Source organism: Phragmites australis, chromosome 23 (assembly GCF_958298935.1).
Source record: "Phragmites australis chromosome 23, lpPhrAust1.1, whole genome shotgun sequence".
In the NCBI taxonomy this organism is placed as follows: domain Eukaryota; kingdom Viridiplantae; phylum Streptophyta; class Magnoliopsida; order Poales; family Poaceae; genus Phragmites; species Phragmites australis.
Genome location: NC_084943.1, coordinates 3218451 through 3239665, shown reverse-complemented (window position 1 = coordinate 3239665; position 21215 = coordinate 3218451). Strand labels below are relative to the sequence as shown.

At 43.5% G+C, this 21215-nt stretch overlaps 1 protein-coding gene across 6 annotated transcripts; it reads left to right on the top strand.

Annotated features, from left to right (window-relative positions):
- Positions 1-297: 297 nt before the first annotated feature.
- On the top strand, positions 298-20337 carry LOC133906156 (uncharacterized). 6 transcript variants are annotated; one of them, XM_062347958.1, is made up of 17 exons: positions 298-867; positions 1073-4211; positions 4359-4412; positions 4697-4843; positions 5383-5583; positions 6216-6590; positions 6685-7023; positions 15716-15797; positions 15891-15997; positions 16154-16720; positions 16819-17190; positions 17308-17389; positions 17483-17589; positions 17773-18093; positions 18571-19032; positions 19124-19588; positions 19708-20337. In XM_062347958.1, the coding sequence occupies exons 1-17, from the start codon at positions 754-756 to the stop codon at positions 19992-19994; spliced, it is 7221 nt and encodes a 2406-aa protein (XP_062203942.1). In that variant the 5' UTR covers positions 298-753; the 3' UTR covers positions 19995-20337. The 6 variants fall into 6 exon arrangements, with proteins under 6 accessions (XP_062203942.1, XP_062203939.1, XP_062203941.1 ...); XM_062347955.1 differs by having other exon boundaries at positions 4311-4412; XM_062347957.1 differs by having other exon boundaries at positions 4293-4412; positions 6685-6993.
- The last annotated feature ends 878 nt before the right edge of the window (positions 20338-21215 follow it).

Genomic DNA, 21215 nt, shown 5'->3' with positions numbered 1-21215 from the left:
ATGCGTCATTGAAAATGTCTGATTTCCTTCTATGCCATCAAATAGTGAGTTTTATTTCTTTTATACCATCGCCTCTGTTAGACAGGCTATGAACCTATGTTAAATATTATAAAAGACCATTTTACCTCTATTTCAGTATATGAGTAATTTTCCTTATACCATTGGGAATTACTAACTAAATATCTGTTGCTAGTATGCGGCAAACAAAAGCTACAAGAAATTATCTTTCAACACTTGGTTTAAAATTGAAAAAACAAATTGAATATACACTGTAAATTCAAACATCAAGTCGGTGGATAGACTTTTGAATATATACTGTAAATTCAAACAGCAAGTCGATGGATAGGCTCTCCTTTACGCCTAAAATTTCCCTTCTTTGGTGCGTCGTTCTGGGCGGGAAGCCCCAAAATTCAAAACCCGTCGCCTCCTCCCGCTGCAAGCCTCGCCTCGCTCCCACTGCCACGCGGCCCCTCCACTTTGGGACCCACCAGTCAGCCTGTGAATCATCACCGCTCACCGAGCGGACTCGCGCGTTCCCACTTGCCACCACCCGGGGCCCACCGAGCAACCACCGCATCCAACTTGAATTCCCAAACGCTCCAAAAAGCCACCGAGCAGCACAAGCCCGGAGCAATCCGCCGCGTCGCCACCCCGAAAGCTTCGAGAGGACGAGGTCAGAGTCCGAATCCGTGACGCTGAGATGGCTGGGAGCCGCACCGGGCTGTGGTGATCTCCGGCGGGCTGGGTGCGGGGATGGATTTCGAGCGGATGAAGCGCCGGGAGCTGCAGGCGCTCTGCAAGCGGCACGGCCTCCCCGCCGTTGGCTCCAACGCCGACCTCGCCGCCCGCCTCGCCGCCGCGCTCTCGGTAAGGACGCACGCCCCCATGGCCCCATAACCCTCGCTTGTCTTTCGCTCCGCGCGCCAAGTGCTCGCAGGAATGCTCCGCTGGGTTGTTCGCCCGTCGCGCCGTTTCCCGTTTCTGCGTGTGTGGTTCGCGCGCTCGATTCGTTGTGTTTCGTGGGAATGGTGGGGGTGCTGATCCTGCTGATGTTGTTGGGTTTATTTTTCAGGGGGACGCTGGTGCGGAGGAGGTTGTGGCGAGGAAGGGCTGTTTGAAGCGCTCGGGCGGTGGCTCGAGCAGCGGCGATTTGGACGAGGTGAAGAGGGTGACCTTTGCGTTGGAGGAAGAGGTGGATGTGAGCGGAAGAGGATTAAGGCCCCGGTTGAAGAGGGGGAGCCGCATGACTGGGAAGATGCTTCCTGCTGAACAAGTGAGCGGAAGGGGCCGTCAGCGGAAGCTTGTAGAAGTTCCTGGTGATTGTGCTGATGATGATGGTGTTGCCGGAGTGGTTGGTGCGGATGCTCCAGTGAGGCGGTCAAGTAGGAATGCAGTGAAGTGGGGTGCTGTTGATGGAGTCGAAAGTCACAACAATTCTGCTATGGCTGACGAAGAAGGGGAGGAGGTGGTACGAGAAGCAACTGATAGGAAGCGAAAGCGCAAGACCCAGGAGAATGCTGTCAGTGCGCAAGTTGGAATTTCTTCTAGAGTCACGAGGAGATCAAGCTTGTCGGAGGCCGCTCTTCTGTTGCCTCGTGTTGTTGAGAGGAAGAAAGGGAGGAGGAAGGCTGGAAATGGTAAGGATGAACTTGGTGCTGAGGAGCAGGCCGCCAAAGTTCAAGACCTGGACAGAACGTTTAGATCTGGATTGGTGGCGCTCGCTGGAGTCTCACCTGTTGTTGTTGAAAGTAAGAGAAGTACGAGGAAGGGGGGAGATTATGAACATGCTGCGCAGATGTCTGCTAAGGCGGAAGTATCTGCTAGGACCACAAGATCCCGCTCAGTAGCAGCTGCTGTGATGTCACCCACTGTTGTTGAGAACAAGAGGAGGAAGACAGAAGATGTGCACCTGGATGGAGAGACACCTACAATCTTGGAGGTGCCTAGAAATGATGCTCCTGTTTTCAGGTCGTTGAGGAACAGAGTTGTTCAGGTTAACAACTGTTTGGTGGAGGAAACTCACGTTGGAAAGAAGCTGGAAAACAAGAGGCAGCCCAGCAGACCAGCTACTCGCTGGAATCAACAGCTTTCTGTAGAGGAAGAAGATCAAGAACATGTTGCTGCTCCCAGTAAGTGCCCCCCATTGAGGCGATCAGGGAGAAACAAGGCCAGTAATGCAAATTCAGAAACCAACAAATCGAGTAGTGCACCAGTGGAGGCCAAAGACTCGAACATAGCTCGGCCATTGATATGCCATAATGCTAAGAGTGAAGATGTGGAGAAACAACCAGCAGTTAAAGAACCTGTTAGACGATCAACTCGTAAATCTGTTGTCTCAGCTATGCTTGAGAAAGGGGACAAGGATCTAATTGCAGAAAAGAGACCCGAGGCACATGTTAGGAGATCAATGCGGAAATCTGTTGTGCCGGTTAAAGATATCAAAGGTGTTGGTGAAGAGATCCATAATGCTAATGGTGAAGTTGTGGCGAAGCAACCAGCAGTGAAAGAACCTGTTAGAAGATCCACGCTTAAATCTGTTGTCTCAGCTATGCTTGAGAAAGAGAAGGATCTCAGTGCAGAAAAGAACCCTAGGAGATCAATGCGGAAATCCGTTGTGCCGGTTAAAGATATTAAAGGTGTTAGTGAAGAGATTCAGAATGCTAAGGATGAAGGTGCGGAGAAGCAATTAGTTGTGAAGCAACCTGTCAGACTCTCATCACGTAAATCTGTTCCGTCGGATATGCTTGAGAAGGAGATTGGGTTTCTAGTTGCTGAAACGGATGCTAAGGCACATGTTAGGAGATCAATGCAGAAATCTATTCTTCCTAATATGCTTAATAAGGAGAACCAGGCTCACAACAAAATGGACAGAAAGGACTTTCAAAGTGGTAAGGGTGGAGATGAGGAGAAGCAACTAAAAGTAAAGGAACCTGTTAGGCGATCTGTTGCCACAGTGGTGCTTGAGAAAGAGAATAAGGGTCTTCATGAGGAAAAGAAGTCAGAAATTCCTATGGGGAGATCAACACGTAAATCTGTTGCTCTTAATGTGGTTGAAAAGGGGAACATGGATCACACTGAAATGGTTGGATGGGAACAGTCAAGAGTTGGAACAAGGAACCTGAAAGCAAGAGTTCAACTTACAGATTGTGCTCTGGCTGTGGCTACATCCGAAAACAATTTGCAGGTAGAAGTGGCTGTCCAGAACAATCAAGGCCTACAGCGGTCAACACGCAAATCTTCAAATCATAATTTATCTGATGATAACAAAGCACATCCTGGACCAAACAAGTATGTGTCATGTGAAAGAGTGGGTGAAGAGGGCATGAAATTGAGAAAACGCAGAAGGTCTTCAATGGAAATATCATCTCCAGCCAATGATTCCTGGAATACAGAGGGTTTTGGTGGGCAGAAATTCAGGAAGGAGCAGAGCGCACAAACTCCAAATGGAAAAGATAACACAGGGACTAACCATGAGAAGCCACTGAAATCACAGAAGGAATCAAATTCCACAACTTCAAAGGGAAGGCCTGCAAAGAGGAGAAAAACAACTGCTCCAGAAGAAGTTATGTCTGTGGAGGAGGCAAAATCTGATGACATGGTTATCAGTGAAGCAACACAGGATGGAGATAAAGTTGCTCGTGAATATAGTAAGGAGTCTAGTAGCAAAATTCAAGAAATTTGTCAGGTTAATGCCACAGGAGAAGAGTTCTCTTCAGGTCCATTGCTTGTAACACTCCCTGAAGAGACTTGCATAGTTCAGAGCGTACATAAGGTGATACCTGGGTCAGAATCTGGTGATGTGGACAAATGGTGTCAAAATCCAGAAATTTACCACTCGTGTGCAATGGAAAGTTCAGATAAGTGTAAACAAGCTCAGGAATACTCTGACATTGAAACTGACGATAGCCATTTATTTGAAACAAGATTTGGGGAGTTGGATCAATCATCAAGCATCTCAGAACTAGTCCCGCACACTGGTATTGTCTCAGAGAACAAAACATTGACGGATGAAGGTGAGGTTAACTTGGGTGCTAAGCGCATTCAAATTGTGAAAGCTGGTTCCTATGAAGTTGGTTTGGAGGCTTTAAATAAATCTGTTGGTATTGCACAAGAAATTAGATCGAGCACTGCTGTACTCATTTTGGAGGCTGAAGCTACTGTAGATGACAGTTATACTGTTAATGCTGAGACAAAAAAACAATTGGATGAAGGTACCTTTTCGCTCTTCTTCTTGACTTATTTTAGCACAGATGGTTTGTATGTAGGAAATTCTAATGAGGCTCCTGTTTCAGTGCCTGTTGGTGCTGCAGAAGTTGCTTCACCAATTTTATCTTACTGTGATGACACCACTGTAACAGTTACGGAACCTCAATTTGCTTGGCAAAAGGATAGTCACGATGTGAGCACAGATGGTAATTCACGCATCTTCAAAAATTTTAAATTTATATAATGTAGCTATTGCTATCCCTGTTAACTGTGAATTTATTACCTGTGTTGCCAAATTTATAGGCTTTTGCAAGGTTCATTTTATCTGTTGTAGCCAAGCATAATCACAATTGTAATTTATCGATCGTCTTTGGATGCTTGAAAGCTGGCATATAATTACTTCACTGATCATGTAAAATTATAAATAGCTTTGGCCATTACCATCTTGTCAATATGCTGAAGGCGGCCTCGATCCTTGCAAAATCTCCAGATGTTTTGCCAATTTATTTCACTGTTGGAAATCGTGAAGAGCAAAGCCCTGTAGCTGAGCAAGGGAGAGTTGGTGGGAAAACAAATACAAGTGAGTCCGGAGAAAAGAACTTAGCTGATGTCATGTCTACTGGTCTCCACACCAAAGGTCTGCAACATGATGTTGATATACTACCTTCGTTCTCAAATAGATGCCGTTTTCTAATGCGTGCAATCGAATTTAAATTTTTTTAACCATTAATAAACACAAAATTACTAGGATTCAACACATGCAAACAATATGAGTTGATTCTCCATGAAAAATACTTTCATATGATTATATGTTTAATAGTTTCACTAAGAAATAATTATAAAAAGTTATGTTGAAACATGTATATCGGAAACCATGTTGATGTCCTAAATGACAATTAAAAAAGAACGGAGGTAGTACTAGCTAAAGAGACTGGAAAAGGTACAATGGCATCAATCTTGTATCTATAACTAGTTACTAATTTGGAAGATAATATGTTTAATTATCAGTCTGTTAAACATCCTAGTTCACCGATGTCAATGGTTCGGATTTTTTATTTTGTTGGAAGCTAAAAAACTGGCATATAATTTGTTCACTAATTTTTTAAATTTGTACTTAGCTTTGGTCATTACAATTGTTGCGTGATTTTCACTAAAGCAAGCTTGCAAAATCTCCAGATGTTGTTCCAATTGATTTCACTATTGAGGAGCATGAAGAACAATATTCAGTGAGCCCTGTAGCTGTCGAAAAGAGAGTTAGTAGGGAAGCAAGTGCAAGTGAATCTGCAGGAATTGCCCTAGTTGGCATCTTGTCGACTGGTCTCCAGACCAAAAATCTGCAACATGTTTGTGATGTACTAACTAAAGAGACTGGTGAAGGTAAGATAGCCTCAATCCTGTGTCCACAGCTTGTTAGTGATCTGGGAGATGATGATGGGAAGTTGCAGCATCCACACTGTGCTTTATTTACCAATTTGTTAAACAAACCGAGTTCACCTATGTCAAAGCGTGGCTACTTGTATTTTCAATCATTTGTTTTTAGTAGGCTTTCCATTTGTTCGCAACCTCTAGTCCTATGGCCCATTATCATTTGTTCTCCAATAATTATTTTGTTTTCTAGAATATGCATAAGAACTGTGTATCTTTGTATTAAGAAGAAAATATTTCTTCGAAGACCATTACAACGTGATTCATACTTGATGTTCGCAGGACCTGTACTACATAGTTGATTGATTATACAAGAAAGTATGCAACCAAATAGCTAGAGCTAGAAATAGAACTGTTGATTGATTATACAATAATTATTCTGACCTATTTAGCTCTCCTGCTGGTTTGAGAAAAAAAATTCTAACCTATTTATTTTTTTATTCCGAACACAACCCTTGGTTTTCATGTAAATCCTCACTAAAGCATTTGCCCTACTGACCATGACAAATTTGGCTAGTGACCTTGCCTTTTTCTAATACTATCATACTGTCGAATAGCTTCTGAACCTGCTCTACCTATATCAGGCAGTAAACCAGAAGTTCACTGTGATGCAATTGCTGAAGAAAGCATTCTAGTTGCTGATCTGGGGAAATGTCTCAGCAAGGGTAGCAAAGGGAACCCTCTTTCGACAAATCTGTACTCAGAAGGTGATACCGACGACAGTATTCTTCCAGTACTGAATGCTGCTAAGGGATGTTCATCAGATGGAACACATTCGTCATTTGGTCTTAAGCTTCTATTTGCAGAAGAGTGCAAAGAAAACTATTCCAGTAATGAATTTGTTGGTCTTTATATGGAAGCAGATTGTAGCCTTGCTGGCAAGGACATGAGGCTTGTTGCAGATAATCCTGATGATGAACAAGCTATAGTTCAGGTCCAGCAGGGCGATGTACAAGAAGGTAAGCATCCATTTTATGATATTTGGATAGTGGGTGATTCAGTTTTAATAGTAACTTAAATGTTGTTTGAGAGTAACACGTAAATATGTGTCAGGTACCCTTGAGAAGCCTTCACTAAGTTCAGCGACACCAGAATGTAAACATGAATATGGTTTGCCTGAGGAAGCAGTATTGCACTCAATGAAGAACAAGGTGTGTTTACCGAGTGCAGAACAATCACCATTTGGTCTACAGTCCCTGTTCTCGCAGGAAAGTATTGAAAAATCTGTGGAATATGGTTCCCTTGCTTCTGCAACAGCTCATACCGAAAACGGAGTTGGTGAATTAAAAGATTGCCATGTGAAGTGTGCACTCGAAAAATCTCCTTTGTCAGGACCTGTTTCACGCTATGACACTCAAGAAGGTAGTTGTTTGATGTCTAAAAATGATAATGGTATGTATACATCCTGTTAGGAATAGCAACATGTATTCTATGGACGTTCTAGACTAATATATATACACATGTACATGTGATAATATGTAAGAAATCCCTTATAGACCGGGGATATTACACAGAGATACATATATATATATATATATATCTAACACCTCTCCTTAAACTCATGGGGGATCAATCACACTGAGTTTAGTGGGATCGAACCTGTGCTAAGCTGTACTCTGTGACTTCGTGAAGAAATTAGCCAATTGAAGCTCTAAAGGAACATATTGAAGAGTAATCACCTTATTATGTACCTGTGTTCGTGTGTAAGAAGCATCAACACCAATATGCTTGGTGAGCTCATGCTTCAATGGATTCTGAGCAATACCAATAGCATTTGTACTGTTTGAGTAAAGAGGAGTAGGTACAGGAGAAAAAACACCAAAATCCTCAAGTAACCACCGTAACCAACTGTGCTACGCTGTCAACAATGTCATAGCTCGTAACTCAGCCTCTCCACTAGAATGAGAAGCTGCGTTCTGGTGTTTAACCTCCTAACCAATGAGAGAACCATCGAGGAAAACACAGTAGATAGAAATAGACCGGTGATCAAAATGATCACTAGTTCAAGTAGCATCAGAATAAGCATAAAGCTGTAAAGAGCTTGAGCATGGAAATAAGAAACGACGAGAGATAGTCCCATGAAGATAGCGCAAAATGCGCAGGAGATGACTATATTGGAGCTAAGTGAGAGCAAAAACTAACTGACTGAGGATGTGCACTGTATGAAAAATATCAGGATGAGTGACACCAAGGTAAATAAGAGTCCCAACTAGAGGATAGTAGCGAGTGTGATCTGCAAAATGCTCACCATCAGTGGAACAAAACTGAAGATTAAGCTCCATGAGAGTATCAACAGTGCGCTCATCAGTGAGAGAAGCACGATGAAGAAGATTCTAAATATATTTCTCTTGGGACAGAAAGAAGCCCTTAGAAGTAGAAGAAATCTCAATTCTAAATAAGTAGCGAAGAGGACCGAGATCGGACATAAGAAACTGATCATTGAGGCGAGCCTTCACAAAGTTGATATACTCAAAATCATCTCCTGTAATAATTATGCCATCAACATACAAGAAAAAAGTGTCTGACCACGAGAGGAAGTGTGAACAAAGAAATGATCATGAGCACTAGCAAAAAACCAGCGGCAATGAGCACAGAAGAAAATCACTCAAATCAGGTTTGAGGGCCTTGCTTAAGGCCATAGAGAGAGCGACGGAGATGACAAACTATGCCCTTAGGAACAGAATACCCTGACGATAGGTGCATATAGATCTCTTCACACAACTTACCATTTAGAAAGATATTCTTGACATCAAGCTGGGAGATAATTGTTGGGGAACGGATAGGCTATACTAGCACAAATCAAAATTTCTCTATCGCGTTCAATCAGAAAACTATACGAGTAGAGAATCATAGATTGTTATCATTAGACGCGTAGTGCAGCGGAAGAAAAGTTGGAGTAGATCGATCCAACGTTGTGCGCGTCAATGCAGAGGAGAGCTCTCCGACCAGCTCTGAGTAGGTGCGTCATGCTCCTTGACCAGCTCCGAGCAGTGCCGCGTGTTCCTCAACTAGCTTTGCAACCATGAAGAGGAAACCTCGACCATGTCCTTGACCACAAAGAGAAAGTAGCTGATCACCTTTACCACCTCATCGATCAGGTGCTCATGCTCTTCGACCACAGAGCACGACCAACGTTGTGACCAGAGAGCACAATCAGCACCGCGGTCTTCACGTCGAGAAGATCAGCACTGTAATAGCAGCAACGCCTCTACGATATCCACACATATAAGGATGGAATGCCGTACGCTAGTGTGCTAGCACCGCGTGTCCGACTAGGGTTTCGCAGGGAGTTCGGGAAGAGGTGGCGGCCAGGGTTTTGGTGGCGGAAGCCACTGCTGCGCCCACGACTCCTGCCTTATCTTATATAGAGTACGCTAATGGATTTTTAATCACATTAAAACCCATCATGACTCTAAATCCTAATAGACCTTTAATCATATTAAATCTCATTTGTAGATCCAATCTGCATACACGATCACCTCTAGATCATATCACCAACAGTAGTGTAACACCCCGGGGACCAAAACAAGCCCGGAAGGTCATTTAGACCAACCTACAAATCTGCCGAAAGCTAAGGAAAAATTTCGGCAGTACCTCCCCTGAAAGTGGAGGTATAACAGGCAACAACAAACCAGACAGAACAGATATAGAATATCACACTAGCAAAAAAAAAAAAATCCTAGCAAACGAGGTACAAGCCTCGACCAAACCACTGAACCACCATCAAACTCACTATATATACATTACAGGGCAAAGACAATATCTGACAGGGCATCAATTTTAGCCTAAAAAAAAAGGGAACGCGCAGGCGACGTGTAGCTACCCATCCCGCAAGCGTTTGACACCTCAAAAGGAACCTGGAAAGAAAGCACGGGTGAGATTCGAAAATCTCAGCAAGTGAAAGGCACTTTAACAAAAAGCTACTTAGCCACAGTTGAATGTGCTAACAATTCTAAATAGAAACTAGTAATGAAACAGACCGCCAACACTAGGAGAAACAATTATGACTAAGCAAGTCCAACGATAACATTAAACATTTTAACATTCGGTTGGTATAAGCCTTCAGAGCCGCATATATATCTATATACAAGCTAACTAAAGGAAATAAGATTTGATGCGAATGATTCATTGAATTTCATAAGAATACATAACCATGCCCATGACATGCTCTCCTCACCCTTACCCCTCCTCGGGTAACGTAAGGGTGTGCACCGTACCCCTCCTCGGGTGACATACGGTACTGTACCGGTACGGTCGCGGCCAGAAGACGACGACAAACTTCCAATGCATGAGATGTATATGTATGACGTGCTTCAAGCATAACCAACATAACTCCCGAAAAATACTTGAGACTTAAAAAACATTGCATAAAACAATAATGAACAACTGCAGAATGGCATATCGTACTTACTGCACGTCATAAATCAATCATCGAGTAAACTTCTGGAAAAGTAAACAACATAGTAACTAGCTCATAATCAGTTATTCGGATCAGATGAATGCATTGTAATTAAAGAATGTAGGCAGCCCAATAATAGGTTAAAGCGTAGTCATACAATACATTCATTTGCCTTTACCGACGATGAAGCCGGGCGCTAGTCGTGACGTGAGGTCACACCACTTGAACAAACACACCATTAGCACAACGACGCCGCAACGACGAAATAAAAGAGGATGCACGCTAATACGCCAAAACCCAGCGTTCGACAACTGAAGGCTTCAAAGATATTTACCAACTAGCTTGCTAGACGCCGAGTAATACCCCCCCTCTAGTTTAGACAAAGAGCGAAGAATAAGCCACAACGTACGGCTAAACCTCGGCGGACACCGACTCCAAATAGCCAAATCACCTAAACCAATTACCGAAAAAGAATAACGTCCACGCCATCGGTACACCTATATTTCGGAAAACTAAACAGAAAACTGTATCACATGAAATGATACACTATTTCCAATTCAAAGTCGAACCAAAGTTCTCACTAATTAGACTTCGCTCCGATGAACGAAAAGAATACTTCGACTCGGATGTCGTATCTTCGAATCAATAATGATTATCGAAACGAATCAAACTATTGATCACATGAAATGATACGACACGAATTGCTTGATTTGATTTAACCATAAACGTCCAAGAATTACCGAGGAATCACCTTCGAAGGGTTGATGACGAATCCGACGAAATTTTGAAATTTCCAACTTTTCTCTCTTTTTTTCTCTTTTTCCTTTTTCTTCTCTTTTCTTTTGTTCTTTTCTTCTCTTTTCTTTTCTCTTTCTTCCTTCTTCTTCCTGGCTTCCTTCTCCCGGCGCAGTTTGTTTCGGCCGGCTGGGCTGCCTCGGCGGAACACAGAGAGAGAGAGAGAGGCAGCCGGCGGCAGCCGGCTGCGGCGCGCAGCAACCGGCTGCGGCGCGGCTCGGCAACGCCCGGCGCGTGCACGGCGGTAGCTGCGGCGGCGAGAGCTGCGGCGGCGCCCGGCGGCAAGGGCTCGGCGGCGACCGGCAGGCCGGCGACGACGGCGCGACGCAGCAGCGGCAAGGCAGCAGGAGAGAGAGAGAGAGTCGAGCGAGAGAGAGAAACGCGAGCGCAGTAGAGACGTCTGGATGGATCGGGTTGAGGGCCGATCCATCCAGTACTTATCCCCCTTTTTTATTTTTTATTTTTCAAAACAACGAACAGTCTAAATATGTTGGGCTCGCTACGGGTCTCAAAGTGCCCGGAACGGACGTATGAATAGCAAAATGGGTTCGTCTCGACGAGATGAACGCAACCATGGTCTCCGATCGTCGATACGAGCCACGGATCAAAAAGTCAAATTTTGGTCAACATCTTCTCTTTTTTTTTTCTCAAAAATTCAGTATTACAAGTAGACCATTGATACACTGAAGCAACATTAAGAAGAGTGCGCACTGTGGTCATGTGGGCCACCAGAGCAAAAGTCTCATTATAGTCGTGACCATGCTCCTGCTGAAAACCACGGGCGACAAGATGAGCCTTGTAGCGCTCAAGAGAACTATCAGAGCAGGTCTTAACCTTATAAACCCACTTACACGTGATAAGACGAACATGTGGGGGAAAAGTAAGAAGATCCCACATGTCTGTGCGTTGAAGAGCAGCAAGCTCCTTTGCCATCGCATGCTGCCATTCCTGATGAACAACAATATCACTTTAAGAATACGGCTCGGCAGGAATAGCATCATCAAAGCCAAATCGATCAGGAGGTTGAATCGAATAGCAATCATGAAGAGAATAGCGGGGAGATGAAGGAGGAACTGAATCATTAGAAGAAGGTTCATTAGAAAGTGGCACAACAAAATGTAAGGTAGCATGAGAATGACGAGTGTAGTGGAAAATAAAAGCTCAATAAGATCAGAAGGAGGAGTATGTGAGGTGGAAGCCACAGGCGTGGAAGGCACCAAAGAAGTCAGTAGGAGGCGCCAACGGTGCCTGGGGAAGAGAAGAAGAAACAGTGGTGGGTGTAGTAGGAAAAGTGGGAGAAGATAGTGGATCGGCCAAGAAAGCTGAAGAAGTGGAAGGAGACGACCGATGAAAGGGACAAGACTTATTAAAAGCAACATCTCGAGAAATACGCATCCGATGAGCAACAGGATCCCAACACCTATAATCCTTATGCTCAACATTATAATCAAGAAAGACACTCAACGGATTGAGCAGTTAATTTGGTATGTTCATGGGAGGGAGAGAAGAACGGAGCAAATACAGCCAAAAAGACAAAGAGGAGTCGTCAGGAAGACGTCGATATAGACGCTTAAAAGGAATCCACCCTTGAGAGTAGAGAAGGTTGGATATTGATCAAGTATGTGGTAATGGAGATCGACTCAACCCAAAAATGAGGTGGACATAAAAGACAATCATAAGCGCACGAGCTATCTTAAGAAGATGATGATGCTTGCGCTTAGCAACACTATTCTGAGCATGAGCTCCAGGATAGAAGAGCTGAAACAACGTATCATATTTAGCAAGAAAGTAATGAAGATACCTAGAAAAAAATTCGCCAGTAGAGTTAGCATAAAAAACACGAATATGAGTGTCAAACTAAGTGTGAATCATAGTAGCAAAGCACTCGATAACATCTCACTATGAGAAGACATGAAAGAAATTCAAGTGTGGTGAGAGAAATCATCTATAAAGATAATATAGTATCTATGACTCCTTTCAAAATGAATGAAGCCGGACCCCATACATCTGAGTGAACAATATAAAAAAAAACGTTGAGACACTGACTCACTATGAGGATAAGAAAGCTGAATCTATTTACTAAGCTTACAACCTTGACAATCTAATGGCGCATCTCCTGGGACAGACCCAAAAAGACTACGATGAACTAATGAAGACAGACGAGACCCATAAACATGATCTAGATGATGTCACTACTGGAAGGAGCCAGTAGTCGAGGAAGCAGAAAGACGGGCAGCGGCAGCGAAAGGAAGACGAAGGCAGTCGAGCTCCTATAGACGTTGGGAATCATAGCGCCAGGGGCTAGTATCAACTAGAGCACCCATGCAACGATCCTGAATACAACAAGAATCAGAATCTAGGATAACACGACAACCATAGTCAGTAAGTTGACCAACTGACATAAGTTGCATGGTGAGTTAGGGAACATGAGCAACATAAGAGATGCTAAAAGAAAAAGTGCTAAGAGTGTTCCGATCAGCAACAAAAAGAGAAGTACTATCAGCGGTAACGACATGAATATGAGAAATAAGAGGATGAAGCGAAGATAGACTGGAAGAATCAGAAGTCATATGAAAAGATGCTTCTGAGTCAAGAATTCAAGGTGAAGTAATTGACTACATAGAATGTGGTCCCTTAGTGATAGAAGAGAGAGTAGCGAAATATGTCAGTGCAGAGCCAGAGGTAGCAACCAGACGACGAAGCAGTTTCACAATCTCCTCCTGAGTGTCAGTCTTAGAGGTAGTTGGGAAGGTAACCGAGGTAGAAACACTAGAGGAATATCGAAGATGCTTCTTCTTCCGGTAGCAGTTCGTTTTGACATGGCCCTCCCTGATGCAGTAGGTGCAACGAGGGCGACACACCATCACTTGAAGAGGGCGCATGTGTAAAAGGAGTAGACGACGATGTAGTTGAAGATGTAGGCGCAACAGGTGGATGGGCAGTCAGTACTGAAGGAAGTGGCAACAATTCAGAATCACGCAGACGGGTCTCCTCTAAGCGCAGCTCTGTAATGGCCTCCACAAGCGTGACACAATGATGTCGAGCAAGCAGCTGAGTCCGATGCTGCTCAAACTCCGGACAAAGGCGAGTCAGGAACTCGTAGAGGCGTCGAAAGTCATGCTCGGCATGCAGATCCAAGCAACATTGACAAGAATGGCAACCAGTAATAGAAAGAGAGTCTAATTGACACCACACATCTGACATCTGGGCATAGAAAATATTAACAATAGACAGATAGAGAGCATCCCCAGACAGCTCATAGATCTGACGAAGATGAGTTCACATCTGAAAAACAGTAGAGAACTCAACAATCTCAGAAGAAAACTTGTGTTACACATTAGCAATTAGAATAGACGCCGTATGAGCATCATCATACATCCCAAACATGGCCAAATGGGCCATTCGGGCCGGTCCGGCAAGGGCCCGGCTCTGCACGACCCGGCTACGGCACGGCCAGAACGGCCCATCTACTGTAACGGGCCGTGCCGTGCCGGCCCGCGTGCCTCCCCCTCGGCCCACGGCACGGCCCGTCGGTGACCGTGCCGTGCTGGGCCGGCTCGGGCACGATTTCGGTCCGACGGCCCGGTCGGCCCGACGGCCCGACGGGCGAAATAGATAAAAAATATATAAAAAATGAATATATATAATATAAAATATATATAAAAAATAGATAAAAATATTAAAAATAGATAAAAAATAGCTACAAAATTAAAAATATATATAAAAAATAGAAAATAACCGGGCATTTACGTGCTGGGTCGGATCGTGCCGGCCTGGGCTGGGCCGTGCCCGTGCCGACCCGACTCGGCCGGGCCGTGCCGTGCCGGCCCGTCGTGCCGCGCGCTCAGCCCAGGCACGGCCTGTGGCCTCGTGCCGTGCCGTGCCTTGGGCCGGCCCAGTAGGCACGGGCCATTTGGACGTCTTTAATACATCCATTGAGCACAGTTAGACAGCCAATCATGGTACAACTCCAAAGTTTTTTGATAGACGGAGACGGCCTTCTCATAAGTAGTTGTGGCGATGTCAATAGTTGCCTTGTTTACTTTGTCAACAGTCAGCTGCATAGGCTCCGTCAGAAGCTCCAGGGAAGACGGACAAGGAACGTCGCCACAAAGAACACCTCAAAGACGAAAGCCGCGTATGTGAACATGCATATGCTGCGCGAAGTCTCAGTAGTTGGCACCATCAAAGATCACCGAGGAATCGAAACGGTGCTCGACGACATCTTGAAGAGGTGACGTACGACGGCGAGAGCTCAAAGGAGAGCGTCAGTTGACGACAAGAGCACAAAGGTAGCGGCGAGTAACAACGAGAGCACGACGGCTAGAGCACAAAAAAAACGGCAAGTTGTTGCAATTTTTTTTTCTTTGGCTGTGTTACAAGGGACGGTTCTACTACAGAAACAAGCTGCACAATACGAACAACAGGAGGAGTCAGTCGGTAGGAGGGAGCCAGAGGAGGAGGATGGTGCGGGGCTGGCCGGCGGAGGAGGCTAGCGGACGGGCGGACGGTCATGGCAGATCGACCTGCTTGGACTGACAACAATTGGTGCTCAAGCGGGTGCAACGGACCACGAGGTTTAAAAGAGATCTAGCTCTGATACCATATTAGAAATAGTAACATGTATTTTCTGGAGGCTCTAGGCTAATATATATATACATGTACATGTGATAATATAAAAAAACCATTTATAGACCGGGGATATTACGTGGAAAGATATTACACATCCCAGCAAGGTAATGGGCTAGAAGGTATATAATATCACATTCCTTTTCTCCTTCTATTGATTTTTTTTCTCCTTATAATTTCCTTGCATTCCTGCAAGCTATACATTGTGAGGTATATTCTGTCATTTGAATGGTACCATAATAATTGTACAATTTTTTTTAGGATTACCAAAGAGTGGCCATGATGAAGAACGGGGTTCATCAAGTCTGTCAGATTTTTTGGTGGATGCAAAGCACAGAGAGGAGTAAGCATATTTTTTTGTTGTACTACTAAAAGTTCCTATGTTATGGAAATGTTATGTGTTTGATCATTTTAAGATGGGAAATTCAATTTGTAGGTTAATTAATTCCGAGGAAGTGGCCTGTAAGAGTGAAGGAAGTAGGAAGCTTGTCCATTCTGAAGGACATAGTGCTTCATGTGAAAAATCAGATGTCAATTGGCCGGGTACATCCTTTCTTGATTCAACGGTTCAATTACTCTTAATTAGGAAAACAGATATTTTTTTTTCAGATTTTTTTCTTTCAACAGTAATTTACTGGTTTCTGTTTAGACTAAAAGCAAGCTCAGATAAGTCTTTTTTTTTTCCGTAACCTACTACAGCTGATAATGCTTATGGAATTAGCGACGCTGTACCGAGCAGCTCTTTGCATGCTCCTGCCAATGACAATGATGATGTTTGTTTGGGTTCTACCCTGGCCCAGTTAGAATCAACTGATTTCTTGGATAAAATGATTGGGTGTTCCAATACTGAAGTGCTGCATCGGGGTCATAAAGACCGATGCAATGAGGATAGGGAAGAGCAAGTTGCTTCCGGACCCTGCACAAATGATATTATGGAGGCTGCTACTGCCAAATACATAGAAAATGGAGTGGTGCTTCTCCCAGCGGAAGAAAGATCAAATTTGAAAGATGGGCAGCTTAACTCCATGCTGGAGGGCACAAAAGTTATGGAATCTGGCCTTAACAGTAATAACGATGTTAGTAACACTTCGGACAATGGATCTGTTGTGGGCATTGTTGGTAAAAAAACTCCATCTGGTTCCATTTTACCAAAAGATTCTCCTACCGATCATTATCTGCGACAGGAGCTTTTTGATGGCTTCTCAGTGGAAACATCTCTTGAAGGGTCCGCTATCTTGGGGGAGAAAATTGCTCCTAGTGTGGGAGGTCAGTAACTCAGTATGATTTATAAACTCTGGAGTTGCCTTCCTGTACTATTGCTTTCAAATTTCAATTAATGCGCATTTGTTCAACTGATGTGCCAGCTACTATTGGGAACCCCTCATTTAGTTTAGCAACTCCTGGTTATAAACATGAAGGTGCTTTGTCTGAGGAAGCAGTGCGCAGAATGAAGAACTATGCTGGAACATGCTCATCAGATACCAGACAATTACTCATGGAGCTGCAGTCTCTGTTCTCAAAGGAAAGCACCGAAGAATACGATCCGCTCGATGGCCTTGCATTTCCAAGCGCTGAAAGCGGAGGAGATGGATCCACCGTTCGCCATGTTGAAAAACTGGTTGGCACACTTGTTTCTTCAGAACCTGATACATACCAAGGCCCTCGTCAAGATCTCAGCAGAGCTGAAGAAAAAGAGGGTCGCGTGACTGTTTCCCTGGAAGATAATGAACAAGAGGGTATATCTTTATTTATATGCAATTAACTTATCATTTTGTTTGAAAGTCTTCTGTGTACAATATCATTTTGTTTAATCTTCCCACATAGAAAGAACTGAACGATACTGTATTACTTAGGATTCTTGAAGTCCAGACAGATGAAAGATTGGGATTTATCATCCCAGTTTGATTTGACAGAGGATGCACATCATATTGAAAGGTAATTTTGTTTTGGATAACTACAACTACATATGTAATGAACAATACGTGGTCACTTATTTAGTCGTTTAATCATGCAACCACTAAACCACAGGGATATTATTGCTGAGGAAGTACTTTGCGAGGAGAAAGAGAAAAGAAAGTCTATGCCTACTACAGATAGTGATATTCTCCATGAAAAATCGCACTCCAACGGATATGGTAAGCCTCAACTTGATTGCTCTTGATTTTTCATATTTAGTTATGCTCAGTGAAGAAAAGATGCTTTGTTGATATCTGTATTGTTTGATTCAGATGAAATTTGTGTCTTTAGCTTTGCATACCGTTGTAGCATGTTTCTGTTTCAATCTGTCCTTAGACTAATCCATACATCTCTTATTGCAGCTGAGCATGCTTCTTGTGCTAGTGAAACTCAATTTTGCAGTTCACAGAAAACATCTATTTGTGATGGACTGCATTTGTGTCCTATAGAATCAGTGGATGCTTTGGATAATGATATCCCCTATTTCAACACAGGAGTTCTCCATCAGCATCATAAAGAGGAATACTATGAACACAATGAAGATCAAGTTACTTCAGGCATCCATGCTATGTCTGAAGCTGCTCCAATCAAAGTATTAGATAATGGGATAGCACTGGTCCAAGCTGTAGAAACGTCAGGACTGCCAGATGAGCAGCTTAATCCTGAGCTGGAGGGCAATAAAGGTGAGAAAAACAGCTTTAACTGTAAGAAAGACACCAGTAATATTCTAGGTACTGGATCTGTGATGAACAAGATATCGCTTTTGCTCAGAGACAGTCATACCATTTGTTGCCAGAAACAGGAGCTACCAAATGACTTGTCTGCATTTAAATCTGCAATTTGTCAGGATGGGGGTGTCTTCGGATCCGCTTAGTATTTCTCGTGACATGTTTGGATATTTTCTGACACATTTTTTTAATTCCTTGGACATCGATATTGTCCCCAAAATGCAAATTTGACTACTAATTTCTATTGTAATATACTTTATTGAGCATGCAAAATTATAAATTTCAAATGTTCAAACCCAATATATTGAAAGACATTGATGACTAAAGTTTGGATTGGTTGATTGCACGCAACCCAAAACTACACTTATTTGTGACCTGAGGGAGTAATATATTTCATTTGTGTATTGCTCACGATTCATTCTCTTATGTTAGGAATTTGTCAATCTCGTGGCTTGAAGCATAAAGATGAAATCAACTCCAAGCTGTCGAGTTGTGATACTGAGGTGCTCCATCAGGATCATAAAGAGGAATGCAATGAACTTAATGAAGATAAAGTCACTCCTGAAGTCCTTGAAAACGACATGTCTGAAGCTGCCTTAGTTGAAGAAATGGAAAGTGCAATAATGCTGCTCCCAGTTGCTGTAATGTCAGAGTTGCTTGATGAGCAGCTTAACCCCAAGCTGGAGAGTGATGAAGGTGAGGAACACAGCTTTAGCTGTGATAAAGACACAATTGAAACTTTCTGTACTGGATCAGTGAAGAACGAGCTGTCCCATTTGCCCAAAGATTGCCATATAGACTCTTGCCAGAAACAGGAGGTCCCAGATAACCTTTCTGTACCTAAATCTCCTGAAGAATCTGCAAATTGTCAGGATGAGAATGTTTTGCGATCAGGTCAGTATTTCTGATGACTTGCTTATATTTTCTTGACACACAAACTTTCAGAGATTCCTTTGTGTATTGTCTCATGACTCTTTTACGTCAGGACCTTGTCAAACTAGTGGGAAAAAGTGTATTGATGAAAGCAGCAGTATGCAGTTGACTTCTAATATTGAAGCGGTCAATCAGGATCACGAGGAGTGCAATGAAAATAATGAAGACCAAATCACTCTTGGTATCCCTGCTATCAACATGTCTGAAGCTGCACAGATTGAAAGACTTGAAAGGGAATTAGGTCTGAACCCTTCTGCAGGAACATCGGCATTACCAGATGAGCAGCTTTACACTAAGCTGGAGGGCAACGAAGTTGATGAACACAGCTGTAGCTACGATAAAGACACTTGCAGCTTATTTTATACTGAATCGGTGGGGAACAACAAAGCATCCAACTTGCCCAAAGACACTCACGGGGATCCTTCCAATGATCATGATCTTCCAAATGACCTATCTGCTCCAAGATGTCCCAAGAAATCTACAATTTTTCAGAATGACACTCTTTTGGGATCAGTAGGTGATACATCGTTACTGACTTGTTCATGTTTTCTGTACATAATGTCTTGTTCAATTTCTTACTGAAGTATTTTTCAGTGCCTCCTGACACTTGTTTTTTTATTTGTTTTAATAAATCAGGAATTTCTCAAAGCAGCAGGCGAAGGGCTGTAGACAAAATCAGTACTAAGCTGCAAAGTTTTAAAGTTTCCAGTACAGTAAAAGGAAGCTACATTGCTATGAGCGCCCCTCGTACGAAGCAAGGGGACAACTTGAGTCAATCTGCAATTGCGTTGCTCAGGAACAAGGAGAATACACCTGCTGTCAAAGCGGACCGTCCCGTTAAGCTGAACCCTGATTGCTCGGCTGCGAAGGACTCATCAAGACGAACGTTGCAGCCCATCAGTGGAAGACCAAGGGATCACTGATAGATGGTTGGTTGTAGTATCTTGTTGGTATTTTGCGTTTCTGTTACACCTTTGGTTGTTATTTTTGTTGTCTTTCAATCTTTGGTTGAAGGTCACCTGTGCATCTGACGGAAAACGATCCGTGTATTTGTGTAGCGAGTAGTGGTGAAGCTGCTCTGCATTTGTTATCTGGAGTACTTAACTTAGTGCGTCCGTGGTAGTAGTGTTATGAAACTGATACAATTGTGCAGATGGTTAACCAGGTGTTGTGTTATGGAACATTTCAAAATGTTAATTACGTAATTAAGTATGTATGATCATCATTGTATGTAATTATACGTATTTATTTATCGAGTTGAGTTGAGATATATTTCAAGTATTTTAGAGATGTTTAGAGCACTTTGGAGAAACCTCAAATACTTAAAAAAGATGGAGAGTAAAGATAACGGGACACTTAGAAAAATTTAGCAAAAACCACTCTCACTATCTGACCGGGCTTATTCGTGGTTTGATCGCTAAGTGTGTAGCCATATGGACTTACTGCGGTTTGATCGGTAGAATTGGCGGTTTGACTGTCAGAACTCAGTAGAGGCGCCACTTAGGCAACCGATATCTCTCTCACTCTTTCATTCTCTCATTTACTCTCACTCTTTCTCTTTTCACCAAACCTTAGAAAGAGTGCAGTGATCCGTTCGTCGTGTTCGAAGGCCAGAGATTAGAGGAGGGGACTCCTACGCATCCCCGAGGCACATCGATCCAATACAAAGTTCACCCACGCCAAGGTGAACCTCCGTATACCCTTCTGTCGTTTCCTAGCTCGTGGCGGTCGCCATTTTGATTTTCACCATGAAAACCTTAGCTTCACCTAATCCAATCCATGAGGTATTTTGAGTTTAGCTCGGCGAATGTTGTTCAAATCACTTTAGAAGCACTTCACTAGCCATATGGAGCACTTTGGTACCCTTCACCGTCGAAGGTTTCGCCGACGACCCAACAAGGGCGCTGTTGGCAAGGTCTGATGGTTTAAACGCCGATAGGTCTGGTCTGATCGTCAGTTAGGGCTGGAGAATCTGAGTTGAAAACCCTATACAGAGGTTAGAGCACCACTAGGGCCGGTCTGACCGCCATACAACGGTCTGACCGCCAACATGCCTGGTTAACCATCTTCACATATAATGGTGGTAAATTTCGGGGGCTCAACTAGTGCGAGGCAGGGACCTGGCGTGTCCCGTATGATGGTGG

Bases quoted from the DNA above. Each gene is read 5' to 3' on its own strand.
- LOC133906156 (XM_062347954.1), top strand. From the start codon at position 754: ATGGATTTCGAGCGGATGAAGCGCCGGGAGCTGCAGGCGCTCTGCAAG. The intron at 5,584-6,215 runs GTAAGATAGCCT...TACCTATATCAG, and splicing joins AACTAAAGAGACTGGTGAAG to GCAGTAAACCAGAAGTTCAC. The intron at 17,590-17,772 runs GTAAGCCTCAAC...CTCTTATTGCAG, and splicing joins ATCGCACTCCAACGGATATG to CTGAGCATGCTTCTTGTGCT.